Raw genomic sequence first — 14,283 nt, 5'->3', positions numbered from 1 at the left:
TAGATGCCCTCCATTACTAACCCGCGTGATTGATGTCACCGGACAATGCAAAGGTGACATCAACCCTACTAATATGAACCCCACTTGCCACCACCAAAGGGCAAGTGGTAATAGCAGGACAAAGCGCCAGAATTGGCGTATATTTAATAGCTATGTCTTCTCCGTGCAGCTGCAGGCTGCTATTTTTAGGCTGGGTGGCCAATATTCATGGTCCCTTACCAGCCTGAGAATATCAGCCCCCAGGTGTCTGCTTTAGCTTGTCTGGTTGACAAAAATGAAGGGGGAACCTACACCTTTTCTTTATTTATAAATTATTTATTTAAATAATTAAAAAATATGGAGTGGTGACCCTGCGATTCTTGATAACCATACTTGCTAAAGCTGACAGCTGAGGGTTGCATCCCACGGCTGTCAGTTTTGCCATGCTTGTTATCAAAAATACAGGGTAACACACAATTTTTTTTTACATTTATTTATTTGCAGCACAGGTGGTAGCTGATTACTCCCATCAACTGCCACCTGCTCTCAGCTTCTATCAGTTGAATACAACTCTCAACATTCTCCTCTGCTAGCAATAATTGCCGTGCGAGCAGGGGAGGATGATCTAAGCTGTCTTCAGCACCTGATACTGGGGAACAGCACAAACAGTACCGCTGATTCCCAGGTGCTGGTACGTGTGATACTGATGCGACAAGTATGCTACAAGCATTAATCACATAGACTAACGGACATATCTCCGGTACTGAAAATATCAGGTCATGTGAAAGAGCCAAAAAGTAATGTTAATTGTTATCTATCATCTGTATCACATAATTTAATTCAACTAATATGAGACTATTTTTCACATGCTCTTCTCATACGTATATTCCTTTCCAACTTCACCTTGTCGCGGTGAGATGGCTTTTGTGCTTTTTTGATTACCTATGTCTTAGTTAACATGCACTATACTATTGTCACGGGACAGTAGTGGGAAAACAGGTTTCAAGGAACCTGAGCCCCTGAACTGCCCCTCAGGCTAAGGGGGTGCCCTGACTTTCCTTAACTTGGTGGTACACTTGATGGTAGTGAGGCTCAAGTCACCGACCTGTCCCTATCTCCTGTTTAGCCCTGAGCTAAATCCCCAACTCCCTCCCCAGGAGGTGAGACAGGGAAAAAAGTGAACTGCACAAATGAAACAAAATGAAAGATAAGACAGATACCTCAGGGTTAAATCAACTAAACACTTAGCTTTCTCTCCTGCCAATGCTCCGAGCAGCAGAGTAAAGGCCCTTTTACATTTAGTGATGCACCAGCGATCCGACCAGCGATGCGACCCAGTCAGGATCGCTGGTGCATCACTAAATGATCGCTAGTGAGCTTCCACACAGGAAGATCTCACGGCGATGCAGCAGCGACGCAGCGCACGATACTCACCTTTCACACACAGCGATCCAGACGTCCTCCCGCCCGCGTCCAGCGTCGCTCGTCTCACACAGCAGGAAGCAGACGACGAGAAATGGAGCCGGCCGATCTCGCGCGATCAGCGATGGATAGCGGGGGAGCCGGTCAGAGGTAAGTATCACACATAGCGATATTGCTAGCAATATCGCTATAACATCACAAAATCAGTGATGTTTTAGCGATATTGCTAGCGATATCGCTATGTGTAAAACACCCTTAAGGCTCCTGAACTCAGCTTTCAGCAGAACCACCACTGCTCCTGATAAGCTGAACCACCACTGGACCAGGTAGCTCCAGTCTTCACCAACAGTTAGCTGCAGCACCTGGTGACCTTTTAAAGGAAGGTGGGAGTGGTCACCACCTACATAGCAAACTGGCCAGCCATGCAATTACACCAGCGACCACCGAGGGAAAAAAATGATATTAACCCCCGATGGCCTGAAGGTTTAATATGCAAAGCAAAATCTGCCACAGATCTAAAAATGGATCATGATGACAGCACCCCCCTTACAATGAGGGGCCTCTGGACTCTCAACAACACACCTCACCAGAAAACAACCTACGGTGAGGACGCCTCGAACCACCAGAGTTCACCCCGGCAGTCACCTGACTCTCGGATTTATGGAAACCGCAGACTGATGGAAGTGACAATAACATATGCTCCAGAGGTGCCAAAAATCTCCAGAGTGCCGACCTGGGGAATGAGTTGTATATGGGAATTACTGGGGGTAGCTCCAGCTGGTAAGTCCCTGGGACGAGAATGGCCGACACCCGATATGGCTTGATCACCCAAGAATTCCAGACCCCAGCAGCACACTTCCACCGGATGTTTTTGGTGGACACCCATACATACTCGTTCACACACAGGTCCGGACCTGAACGTTTATTGCCACACACACATTTGCCACAAGACTGTGAACTCTTCAAGGGACTGACAACAGAGGCGTCCCCTTGTGTCATCACACTCACACCCCCACAATGCACAAAAGGAACCACCACCCTCCTCTGACCCCTCCTCCTAAGAGGACTCCGAAACTCAGGGTTAGCATATGGTGAGGGTTGAGACTTGCCCCTACTCCCTGGCAGCACCTCTGCTGCCCCCACTGGAGAAGAAGGGGCTGGTTATAGAATGACGGCAGAGATAGTAGCCCCTGGGCAGCAGCCCTCACAAGACTGGCCCCAGCTGACTACTTCCCTGGATCGCCAATCTATTACTGGGTTGTGTCTTTCCAACCAAGGGAGGCCTAAAACGATAGGTGATGGCATACTGTTGTGAATTCCCTTACTCGGACTTCTGGGCCTGAGCTCCCTCTGGTGGTTACTGAGAGTAGTGGAGCTGGCCAGCTTGATGGAAGTTTGCCACCTGCTGATGATGATTGGGAATCTGGGATTGCTGGCTGGGAGCATATAAGTGAGCAGGCTTCCCTTAGTAGTTGCTGGTGTTTTCCTCCTTGTGCATTTGGACTTATTTTGTCTCCTGCCTGATCTGCATGGTTCAGCAAAGTGATTCTTTTGCTAATCCTTTGCATCTAATCTGGTTGTGCCTTTTTTTTTTACTTTCTGCTTTGTTGCGAGGGTTCAGCATGCTCCCTGCTGGGGGCAGCGCTGGGCCCCGCTCCATATGTTACAGCTTGCGTCAGTTTGTTCAGTCCCCTGTTATATTAGTATCTTTTGCTTTGCTTCCAGTTCACACCAGAGTGCTGATCTAGTGGGGGTGAGGTTGTGTGGCCTCAGGTTTTTTGTATATCAGATGTGTTGGATTTTTTAGGGTTTTTGCGTGATTGCAGACAGTATCTTTTCTGTCCTGTCCTATCTAGACAGCTTGGGCCCCACCATTTGCTCAGTCTATTTTCTGCCTATGTTTGTGTCTCATCTGGTCTCACCGACAATATATCTTTGGGGGCTGTCTATTCCTTTGGGGATCTGCTCCGGGGCAGTTTAGGTTTCACCTTTCTGGCTTTAGGCTTAGTTCTCTGGCTGTGCCGAGGAGTCTAGGGCATCGTAGGAACGCTGCACGGCTACTGCTAGTTGTGTTGATAGGATCAGGGGTCTGCAATCCGCTTAGTTACCAACCTCTCTGGTTTCCTGGTGGCTTAACCTGTTCCTGCCATCCTCCTCAGTGACCCATTCATAACAGCATACCCTCCAAGACGTAGCATGACAAGGATTCTTCATGATGAGTCCCTATATGCAGATGTATATTTTCTATAACTTGGGTCAACCTCCCGTGGCTCAGTGGGACAGAGTCAATGGCCTGGATGCTTAGGGGTTTGGCCAGCATCCTACACCTCAGGCCATGGGTCTAGACAAAGTGAGCATCCACCAGATTGACTCCCGCTCCACAGTCCACAAACACCGGTATGCCCTCAGGTACCCCGCCAACCACCACTTCTGCTGATATAGTACACTGAGAGGGCAAAATGGAGGAAATATACACTCCCTTGTCACCTTCCTCCACACGACCAGGGGGACGCGGCTTCTTAGGTGGTACAGAAGTTTTTGCGCGAGCCGGGCAGACCCTAAAAAAATGGCCAGTCTGCCCACAGCAAAAACATGCCCCCAAACCATGACGAACTGCAGGCAACACTGCTGGGGAACCAACTCCTCCCACCTGCCTGGGCTCGTCCGCCTGCACCAGTGAGTCTTCCTCCCTAATAAGGCTACAGGGGGCATATTCGCCAGAGCTGTAAAAAACTCGTCCACCGACCGTAGAAATGGTGAATTGGCCAGCAGGGTGAAGGCCCAGGATTGGGGATCACCTTTAAGGAGGGATATGATGAATCTCACCCGCTGTTCCACACTCCCTAATGAACAAGGGCGGAGCCTGAAGTGTAGCTTGCAGGCCTCCTGAAAAACCAAAACCATTATCTCTCCCTCCAGAAAATCTGTCTGTGAGAGATAACTTGGGTTCTGGTTGAGCCTGAACCTGAGCTGAGGCCCTGAACCCCACCAACTGCTGCAGCTGCTGCTCCACCACACCACGCAGCACCCCACGCTCCTCAGTGAGGGTCTGAAGCAATTGAACAAAGGTCTGCATTTGGGCCATGGCTCACCAGAAAAAATGGGAGGTTTTTGATAATGTCTTGGGGCAGTAGTGGGAAAACAGGGGACAAGGAACCTGGGTCCCTGAACTGCCCCTCAGGCTAAGGGGGTGCCCTGACTTTCCTTAACTTGGGGGTACACTTGATGGTAGTGAGGCCCAAGTCACCGACCTGTGCCTAACTCCTGTTAAGCCCTGAGCTAAACCCCCAATCCCCTCCCCAGGAGGTGAGACAGGGAAAAAAGTGAACTGCACAAATAAAACAAAAGGAAAGATAATACAGACACCTCGGGGTTAAATCAACTAAACACTTAGCTTTCTTTGCTGCCAATGCTCCGAGCAGCAGAATAAAGCCCCTGTTTCACATAGCTAGATCGCTAGCGTGATCGTTGAAGCATCACCGATTTTGTGACGCAACAGTGACCTCGCCAGTGATCTTGCTACATATGACATGCAACGGCGACCAGCCCCCACGCTGGATATTTTTTTTTCGTCAGTGTCCCTCTGGCCAGCGCGCATCGCTGTGTTTGACCCGATGAGCGACCTCATTGGCGACGCAGAACTCAGGGACACAGGCTGGAATCATTCAGAAAAGCTGCTTTGTGACAAGGTACAAACCACTGCCGAGGATCGCTGGATCATCGCTACGTCGCTGAAGAGATTTGCCTGTTTGGCAGCTTACTAGCGACCATTTAGCAACGCACCAGCGATCCTTACCAGGTCGTATCGTTATCGGGATCACTCTTGCGTCGCTAAGTGAAACGGGACCCTAAGGCTCCTGAACTCAGCTTTCAGCAGAACCACCACTGCTCCTGATAAGCTGAACCACCACTGCACGAGGTAGCTCCAGTCTTCACCACGTTCGGTAACAAAAGGAAGTGTATCACTAACAGTTAGCTGCAGCACCTGGTGACCTTTTAAAGGAAGGTGGGAGTGGTCACCACCTACATAGCAAACAGACCAGCCATGCAATTACACCAGCGGCCACCGGGGGAAAAACTGATATTAACCCCCAATGGCCTGAAAGGAAAAAAGGTTTACTATGCAAAGTAAAATCTGCCACAGATCCAAAAATGGATCGTGACAACAATTTATCCACTTACTACAGCGTATTTGCTCATTTTGTTTTTTTCTTAGGTTCTGCTTGTTAAATTGTCACAGTGTGAATCCACACTTATGCATTGCACTTATACCAATATATGCTCTGGCTCAATTTTTGTAGGCTTTGGCTTTTTTTTTGTACTTTGTACATTTAGAGACATAGCTCCCTGTTTTTGGACTTTTTCATTTGTTTATACAGCTTTCCGCGTGCAGGTTTTAACGTTGGCTGACACATAGTGAGGTGTACTACAAGTTAGGTACCATCCCGATTAGGTACACCTTGTTGTGGTGGGAAGGCTTTTATATTTTTTCAATCAAAACTGTGTTTTCTCAGTAGCCCAGGTTATTAACGTGTACTATTACTATTTACTGTCACGCTTACCGGTCCCGATCCCACTGCCTCCACTGCGGTCACGCTTACCAGTCCCGCTCCTGCTGCCCCCACCGCGGTCACAGCTCCTGCCTCTGCCTCCGTTCCTGGGCCTGCGCCGCCCGCGACCACCTGGCGCGCCCGCCACTCCCGGTGCGCTCCCGCAGCAGGCGTGCGCCCGCCTGCTCGTCTGCTTCCTGCCCCGTGGTCAGCCTCGGTGCTCCGGCCGGTGCGCATGCGCACCTCGCACCACAGATTACAGCACAGGCTGGACAGTCCCATCTCTCTGCCCCCGTGACCCTGGAGGACCCTGACCCGGAAGTCCTGCTCCTCTAACCCTATATAAGGTAGCTTCGTCTCTTGACCACTGCCTGATTATCTATTGTGTTCCACGACTGATTCTCGGGTCCACCTGCTCCTACATTTCTCCTGCCTACCGCCCTGCTTTGTGCCTGTATCCTGTCTTGTCTCCCCAGCTAACCTCCTTTGTCTTTCCTTCCAGAGTCTGCCGTTTCCAGTCCGTTCCTGCTTGCTCCTGTGTCTCCTGCCCTCTCCTCCTTTCTTTCGCAGCAGTCCCTCCTGTGGTCGCCAGTCTTCCCTGTCCGCCTTCCAGCCCGGTGTCCGTACTTCTACTCCTCCTCTTGTCCCCAGGTAACAGCTTCCATGGCGATAGTCTCCTCCGGGTCTGCCCCAACGCTCCCTGTATAGGGGGTGGTACACCTGGCCCGCTCACCTGGGGCAGGTTCGTCATCGCGGTCCTGTGGTTCACCCTTGGAGTCTTCCTAGCCTCACAGAATAATCAGGCCATGGACCCCGCTGGTACCCCAACCCCAACCCAAAAGGAACTTTAGTTCCTACGGGAAAATCAGACAAGGATAATGTCTTTCCTCAAATCCATGGAGTCCCGTCTGTCGTCCTTGCAGGCCTCGGATCCTGGGAGTGTCTCCCAGATTGCTGGCCCCCAACAGGAGCTCGCCCAGCAGCGCGACACTTAGGCCCACATTTTGAATTACATGGCCTCGGTGGATAACCGCCTGCTTGCCCTCCAGACCGCAGCCGCAGCCCCGGCTCAGGCTGCGGTTCTGCACCCACCACCTGGTTTGGCGAAGCCCCCGCGATACCGTGGCGACCCCAAATTGTGTAGAGGGTTCTTAAATCAATGCCAGCTGCACTTTGAGTTGCTGCCATAACAGTATCCCACCGACTGAGCCAAGGTGGCCTTTATCGTGTCCCGTTTAGAGGGGGATGCTCTAGCTTGGGTTAACCCTCTCTGGGAGCGAGATGATCCCTTAGTCGCCCAACTCTCCTTTTTTCTGGACACCTTCCATAAGGTGTTTGATGAACCAGGTCGCCTGGTCTCTACCACCGAATCGTTGTTCAATCTTCATCAGGGCACGCTCTCGGTAGGCCAGTACACCATTCGGTTTCGCACCCTGTCCTCAGAGTTGGGTTGGAACAATGAGGCCTTGGTGGGAGCCTTTTGGCGGGGCCTCTCGGGTCGAATTAAGGATGAGTTGGTGGGTCGAGATACTCCAACCTCCCTGGAGGATCTGATCGCTTTGGCCACCCGCATCGACCTACGCTTTCAGGAGCGATCCCGAGAGATAGCTGGAGAGAGAAAACCTTCTTGTGTTCCTCCGGCCGCTCGTAGTCCGCCCCGTTCCCGTCCAGTGTCGGCTTCTGCGGTCCCGGAACCCATGCAAGTGGATGGTCTCAAGCCGGTGGAGGAGCGCTGGAGAGAGAGGGTCGACCAGAGGCTCTGCTTCTATTGTGGGAGTGCTTCCCACTTCCTCCGTTCCTGTCCTATACGTCCGGGAAACGCCTCCACCTAGGTCAGGTAAGAGAGGCCTCCCTAGGTAATTGTGACTCCTCTCCACCCTTGACTCTTTCCATCCTTTTGCACCTTGGTTCTAAACGTGTTTCTGAATGGGCCTATATAGATTCTGGGGCGTCTGGAAACTTTATTCAACTCGAGGCGATTAGGAGACTTTGGATTCCTGTCAGATCCCTGTAGACCCCTCGGCAGATTGCGTCGGTCGACGGCCAACCCCTGCAGGAGTCCGTTACTCAGGTCACCAAAGAGGTGGAACTTCAGATTGGAGCCTTACACCGGGAGAAGATAGTATTCTGCGTGCTGCCTTCATTATCCCATACCATTCTTTTAGGCCTTCATTGGCTAAGAACACACAAGCCTACTCTGGACAGACGCTCCGGTGACGTTCTGCGTTGGTGCCAGCCTTGCCAAAATAAGTGCCTGCTCATCGTCCAGCCTCAGAGGTCCTCACGTTCAACGTTGTGAAAAATGAGGATGAATGAACTCATGGAGATCAACATCCAACACTGCGGAGACATCATCACATGTTTCTCAACGCAGTGATTCTAGAGCAATGCCCCCATCTCTTATGGGAAATATATAAAAACATGCAAAACACAAGCCACGGAGACACCATCACATGTTTCTCAACGCAAGCAATGACTAGCCAGGCTAGTTTTTGACAAGAAGGAAGCAGAGAGCCTGCCTCAGCATCGTCCATATGATTGCCCCATCGACCTTGTCTCCGGCTCCACTCCACTCCACCCCGAGGTCGGATCTATCCGCTGTCGCCCTCCGAGACCCAGGCCATGACCGAATATGTTCAGGAGAATCTGTCCAGAGGCTTTATTCGCAAGTCTTCCTCACCCGCAGGGGCCGGGTTCTTTTTTGTCAAGAAGAAGGATGGGTCCCTTCGTCCCTGTATTGACTACAGAGGTCTCAACGATATCATCATTATAAATAAATATCCCCTTCCTCTCATTCCGGAGCTATTTGATCGTCTACGGGGAGCATGGATCTTCACAAAATTAGATCTTCGGGGGGCGTATAATCTGGTCCGGATCCGCTCTGGTGATGAATGGAAGACGGCTTTCAACACCCGTGACGGCCACTATGAGTACCTGGTTATGCCCTTTGGCTTGTTCAATGCCCCTGCAGTGTTCCAGGAGTTTGTCAATGATATATTCCAAGATCTACTCTACTCCTGCGTTCTGGTATACTTGGATGACATCCTGGTGTTTTCTCCGGATCTGCCTTACTTTGTCTGAGAAAACATCGTCTTTATGCCAAGCTAGAAAAATGCGCCTTCGAACAGTCGTCCCTGCCATTCTTGGGTTACATCATTTCCGATTCTGGCTTGCGCATGGACCTGGGAAAAGTGTCCGCTGTACTCAACTGGCCGCGTCCTCAGGTAATTAAGGCAATCCAGCGGTTCCTGGGATTTGCCAACTATTACTGGCAGTTTATTCCACACTTTTCCTCTTTGACCGCTCCTATCTCTGCTTTGATCCGCAAGGGAGCCAACCCTCATCACTGGTCTCCTGAGGCCGAGAACGCCTTCCGAACCCTGAAGCAAGCCTTTGCCACCGCTCCCGTACTTCACCGTCCAGAGGCTAACAAGCCATTCACCCTTGAGGTGGACGCCACCGGAGCCGGTACAGTTCTCTCTCAGAAATCCTCCTCCGGACGGCTGGTCACCTGCGGCTTCTTCTCCAAAACGTTCTCCACCTCGGAGAGAAACTATACCATCGGAGACAGAGAGCTGCTCGCCATCAAACTAGCCTTGGAGGAGTGGCGGTATCTTCTGGAGGGCGCTGTACATCCGCTCCAGATCTACACCAACCACAAGAACCTAGCATATATCCAGTCAGCACAAAGGCTTAACCCCTGGCAAGCCAGGTGGTCACTGTTCTTTACCCGGTTCGATTTTGAGCTTCATTTCCGTCCTGGTGATAAGAACCTCAAAGCAGATGCCTTATCCCGGTCCTTTCTGGTCACCGATAACGAGGAGGAACCGTTGCACATAGTGGAGCCTAGCAAGATCATTGTGGTCGCCCCTGTTAACCTGACTTCCTTACCCCCCGGTAAGACTTTTGTTCAAGACAATGACAGGAGAGTTCTACACTGGGGTCATGCCTCTAAGCTGGCAGGCCATGTTGGCATCAAGAAAACTCTTTCCCTCATCTCTCATTTTTATTGGTGGCCCTCTCTCCCTCAAGATGTCCGAAGCTTCATCGCCTCCTGCTCATCTTGTGCCAAGAACACGGTCCCTCGGCACCAACCCTCCGGTCTCTTGCACCCACTTCCGGTTCCCTCGGCCCCGTGACAGCATGTTGCGATGGACTTTATTATGGATCTGCCTCGGTCTTCGGGTCACACAGTCATTTTGGTGGTCGTGGATCGCTTCTCCAAGATGGCCCATTTCGTCTCTCTGCCCGGATTACCTTCTGCCCCCGAGCTGGCGAGAATTTTTATCTCTCATGTCTTTCGGCTTCATGGCTTCCCCAAGAACATTGTCTTGGACAGAGGGGTTCAGTTCACCTCGCAATTCTGGAGGGCCCTATGCAAGCTGATGGAAGTAACATTGGACTTTTCCTTTGCCTATCATCCTCAATCTAACGGTCAAGCGGAACGTACCAATCAGATTCTCGTAACGTATCTCCGACATTTTTCCAATGCCCACCAGAACTATTGGTCCAGCTTGCTCCCTTGGGCCGAATTCACCTACAACAATCATATCAGTGAATCCTCCGCCAATTCACCCTTCTTTATTGTCTACGGGCAACATCATGGTGTACCTCTGCCGGTACTCCCGGCCTCGCGTTTGCCGGAGGCCGATATTCTGACCGAGGAGTTCTCCAGGGTCTGGCAGGAGACCAAAACTGCACTTGAACGAGCACGTGACAGGTTCAAGAAACATGCCTATAAGAGACGCCTGGATTCCCCGTTGTACCACCCTGGGGAAAAAGTATGGCTATCCTCAAAATTTGTCCGCCTCAAAGTCCCCTCGTATAAACTGGGCCAATGATGTTGCTTACAAGTTAAAACTTCCCGCCTCGCTAGGGATTCCTAATTCGTTCCACATTTCCCTCTTGAAACCGGTTGTACTTAACCAGTTCCACACTTCTGCTGGCCGCTCCCCTGCACCCGTTTCCGCACAAGAGGTTAAGGACATTCTCGCCGTGAAAAGATCTAGAGGTAAAACCCTTTTCTTAATTGATTGGAAAGGCTTTGGCCCAGAGGAGAGATCTTGGGAACCCCGGGAGAACATTCAAGCCCCTCGGATTCTAGCAAAAGTTCCATTCAGGTCTTAAGAGGAGGGGGCGTAAGAAGAAGGGTACTGTCACGCTTACCGGTCCCGCTCCCGCTGCCTCCACCGCGGTCACGCTTACCGGTCCCGCTCCCGCTGCCCCCACTGCGGTCACGGCTCCTGCCTCTGCCTCCGTTCCTGGGCCCGCGCCGCCCGCGAGATCCTGGTGCGCCCGCCGCTCCTGGTGCGCTCCCGCAGCAGGCGCGCGCCCGCCTGCTCATCTGCTTCCTGCCCCGCGGTCAGCCTCGGTGCTCCGGCCGGTGCGCATGCGCACCTCGCACCACAGATTACAGCACAGGCTGGACAGTCCCATCTCTCCGCCCCCGTGACCCTGGAGGACCCTGACCCGGAAGTCCTGCTCCTCTAACCCTATATAAGGTAGCTTTGCCTCTTGACCGCTGCCTGATTATCTATTGTGTTCCATGATTGATTCTCGGGTCCACCTGCTCCTACGTTTCTCCTGCCTACCACCCTGCTTTGTGCCTGTATCCTGTCTTGTCTCCCCAGCTGACCTCCTTTGTCTTTCCTTCCAGAGTCTGCCTGCTCCTGTGTCTCCTGCCCTCTCCTCCTTTCTTCCGCAGCAGTCCCTCCTGTGGTCGCCAGTCTTCCCTGTCCGCCTTCCAGCCCGGTGTCCGTCCTTCTACTCCTCCTGTTGTCCCCAGGTATCAGCATCCGCGGAGATAGTCTCCTCCGGGCCTGCCCCTAACGCTCCCTGTATAGGGGGTAGGTACACCTGGCCCACTCGCCCGGGGGCAGGTTCGTCGTCGCGGTCCTGTGGGTTCACCCTTGGAGTCTTCCTAGCCTCACATTTACCATATTTTGCGGATTATAAAATGCACCGGATTATAAGACGCACTCCAAATTTTGGGGAGAAAAATAGAAATGTTTCTACTAAAATGGTGGTGTGTCTTATAATCTGCTCTTACGGTAACTTACCTGGGGGGCGGCGGTGGTGAAGTGGGGTTCCAGATGGCAGGGTTGCTTCTGCATGAAGATGGACGTGGCAGTGGAAGCAGGAGATGCTGAGGGCCCCAGGCTGATAGGAGGTGGTGTTTGGTGGAGGCAGGAGTGGGGCGATCCTGCGGGTCCCAGGCTGGTAGGAACTGATGTTCGGCGGTGTGAAAATGGCTGCCGAAGGCGGCGCATGTGCATTTGAGATCTCAGAAGCCAAGATCTTGAGAAACTATTTTCCTGGAGTCCACCTCATTGAAAATCATAGCAAGTGCAGGGACACTCGGCTTGCATAAAATATCAGTGGAGTCCCTGCACCGCCGAACACCACCTCCTACCGGCCTTGGGACCCCACTCCACCGCAGCCGGTAAGCTACATTCAGATTATAAAACGCTCCCCCATTTCCCTCCCAAATTAGAAGAAAAAAGTGCATCTTCTAATTTGAAAAATAAGGTATTTATTTACCACAGGGTATTTGCTCATGTTGTTGAGGTTCTGTCTGTTAAATGGCCAAAGTGTGGATGCACATCTATACCAACATATGCTCTAGCTCAATTTTTTTGTTCGTCAATGTAATCAGGTCACTGTACATATATTTCATTGTAGGATGTTAATTGTTTAATCATCTATCACTTATTTCACATACCATATTTTTTGGATTTTCAACACCCTTTTTACTCAAAAAATTTGTGGGAAAAATAGGGGTGCTTCTTATACTCCAAATGTAGCTTAGGAGGGGGGCATGTCTGTGGTGGAGTGGGGTCCCAGGGCACAGGGTCACTGCTGCAGCAATCTGGCGGCTGGAGTGGGGCGAGATTTGGCAGTGCGAGGCTGCGGCAGACTCTGGGCTTTCTGGCCCTACTCCTGCCGCCGCCAGCTTCAATGCAACAGCAACCCTACCTCCTGGGACCCTGCTCCACAGCAGCCGCCCAGCCATCCCCCAATAAGCTGCCATAAAAGTGTACTATAAAAAGCACCACCATTTTCTTTTTTTTTTTTTTTTTTACCATTTTCCTCCCTAAACTTTGGAGTGCCTCTTATGGTCCGAAGCATGCTATCATGCACAAAGTACAGTAACTTTATTCAACTAATATGACTATTCTTGAAATGCAATTCTTCCATTTGTGTTATTCTGTATTTGTATTACATGTGTATCATTTTACAACTTTAATAAAAATTCAACTTTACTCACTTTTGATCCTTTTATTCCAGGAAGGCCAATATTTCCTCTGTAGCCAGGAGGACCCTAAATTTCATGCAAAAGAGTAACAATAGAATTGTCAGTTACAAAAGACCAAGAAAAAAAGACAAGTTTAGAACTGACTGTAATATTATATGGTGCATTTATACAGAGTTATATTTAAAATGCATTTTAAGCGTACTTTTACTAGTGATGCTCGGGTGCTCGTTGCTCAGGTCGAGCAAACTGGAATGCTCAGGTCAAGCAAATTGGAATGCTCGGGTGTAAGTCTAGGGGAAACTCGAACATTTTTCTGGCAGCCCCCCCCCCCTCCCGGCGGTCTGCAGAGGAACTAAAAATTGTGGAAATCCATGAGAACAGCGCTTAAGTGACATGGGAACAGCATGAGGAAGACCCCTAGAAGCATTTCTGACTCCCAGGTCACTGCTGTGAACAATGTTGTCAGAGTCTTACGCCACTTTTACAAACTCACAATAAAACATACAAAAACCAAACCAAACTGGATTTTCCTGGGAAATATGTTAAGGAACATCCTTTCCAGGGTAATGACTTGTATATAAGCAAAATAAATAACCAAAAACAAAAATGCTCCTCCACACCTTGGGCTATGTTCACACATAGCGATTTTTTATGCCTTTATGAACTTTAGAATTGGTTTAAACCAAGACAAATGCATTCACTGGGAAATGTCATTTTAACATTTTACAACCTTATCTGGCCATTTGGTGTTTGACACATGATCAGACACATCCTGATTCATTTATAAAGGAGTGACTCTAAAAGTCACAAAGCTTATTTCTATAGGGCCAGCAGTCGGCCTTTACTATTCTTAGAGAGACATCAGCCGGCTATGCTTTGTTGTTCTAATTATTAAACAGTGGGTCTCCTATACTGTTATTGCGTATGCAGTGAGTGGCAAAAAATTGGATGCACCCCAATACCCCTTTGAAGAGACGTAGAGGAGGGCCTCATTAAAAAATGTTCCCATTATTAGGAAGTGGGTCTCCCATAGTGTTTGCCTATGCAGTGCATGCAAGGGCTATCAAAAATTTGGAG

The 14,283-nt window shown here is 50.4% G+C and overlaps 1 protein-coding gene across 1 annotated transcript in view; it reads right to left on the bottom strand.

Annotated features, from left to right (window-relative positions):
- LOC141099719 (uncharacterized) overlaps positions 1–14,283 on the bottom strand; it is a 772,310-nt gene that overhangs the window by 425,618 nt on the left and 332,409 nt on the right. The window contains exon 13 of the mRNA XM_073587712.1: positions 13,219–13,272. Within this exon, the coding sequence (XP_073443813.1) occupies positions 13,219–13,272 (54 nt within the window). The remainder of the gene's footprint in view (positions 1–13,218; positions 13,273–14,283) is intronic.

The sequence above is a fragment of the Dendrobates tinctorius genome, unplaced genomic scaffold, assembly GCF_039654945.1.
Source record: "Dendrobates tinctorius isolate UK_male_01 unplaced genomic scaffold, ASM3965494v1 ptg000102l, whole genome shotgun sequence".
NCBI classification, from domain to species: domain Eukaryota; kingdom Metazoa; phylum Chordata; class Amphibia; order Anura; family Dendrobatidae; genus Dendrobates; species Dendrobates tinctorius.
This window is presented reverse-complemented; position numbering and strand designations above follow the sequence as displayed.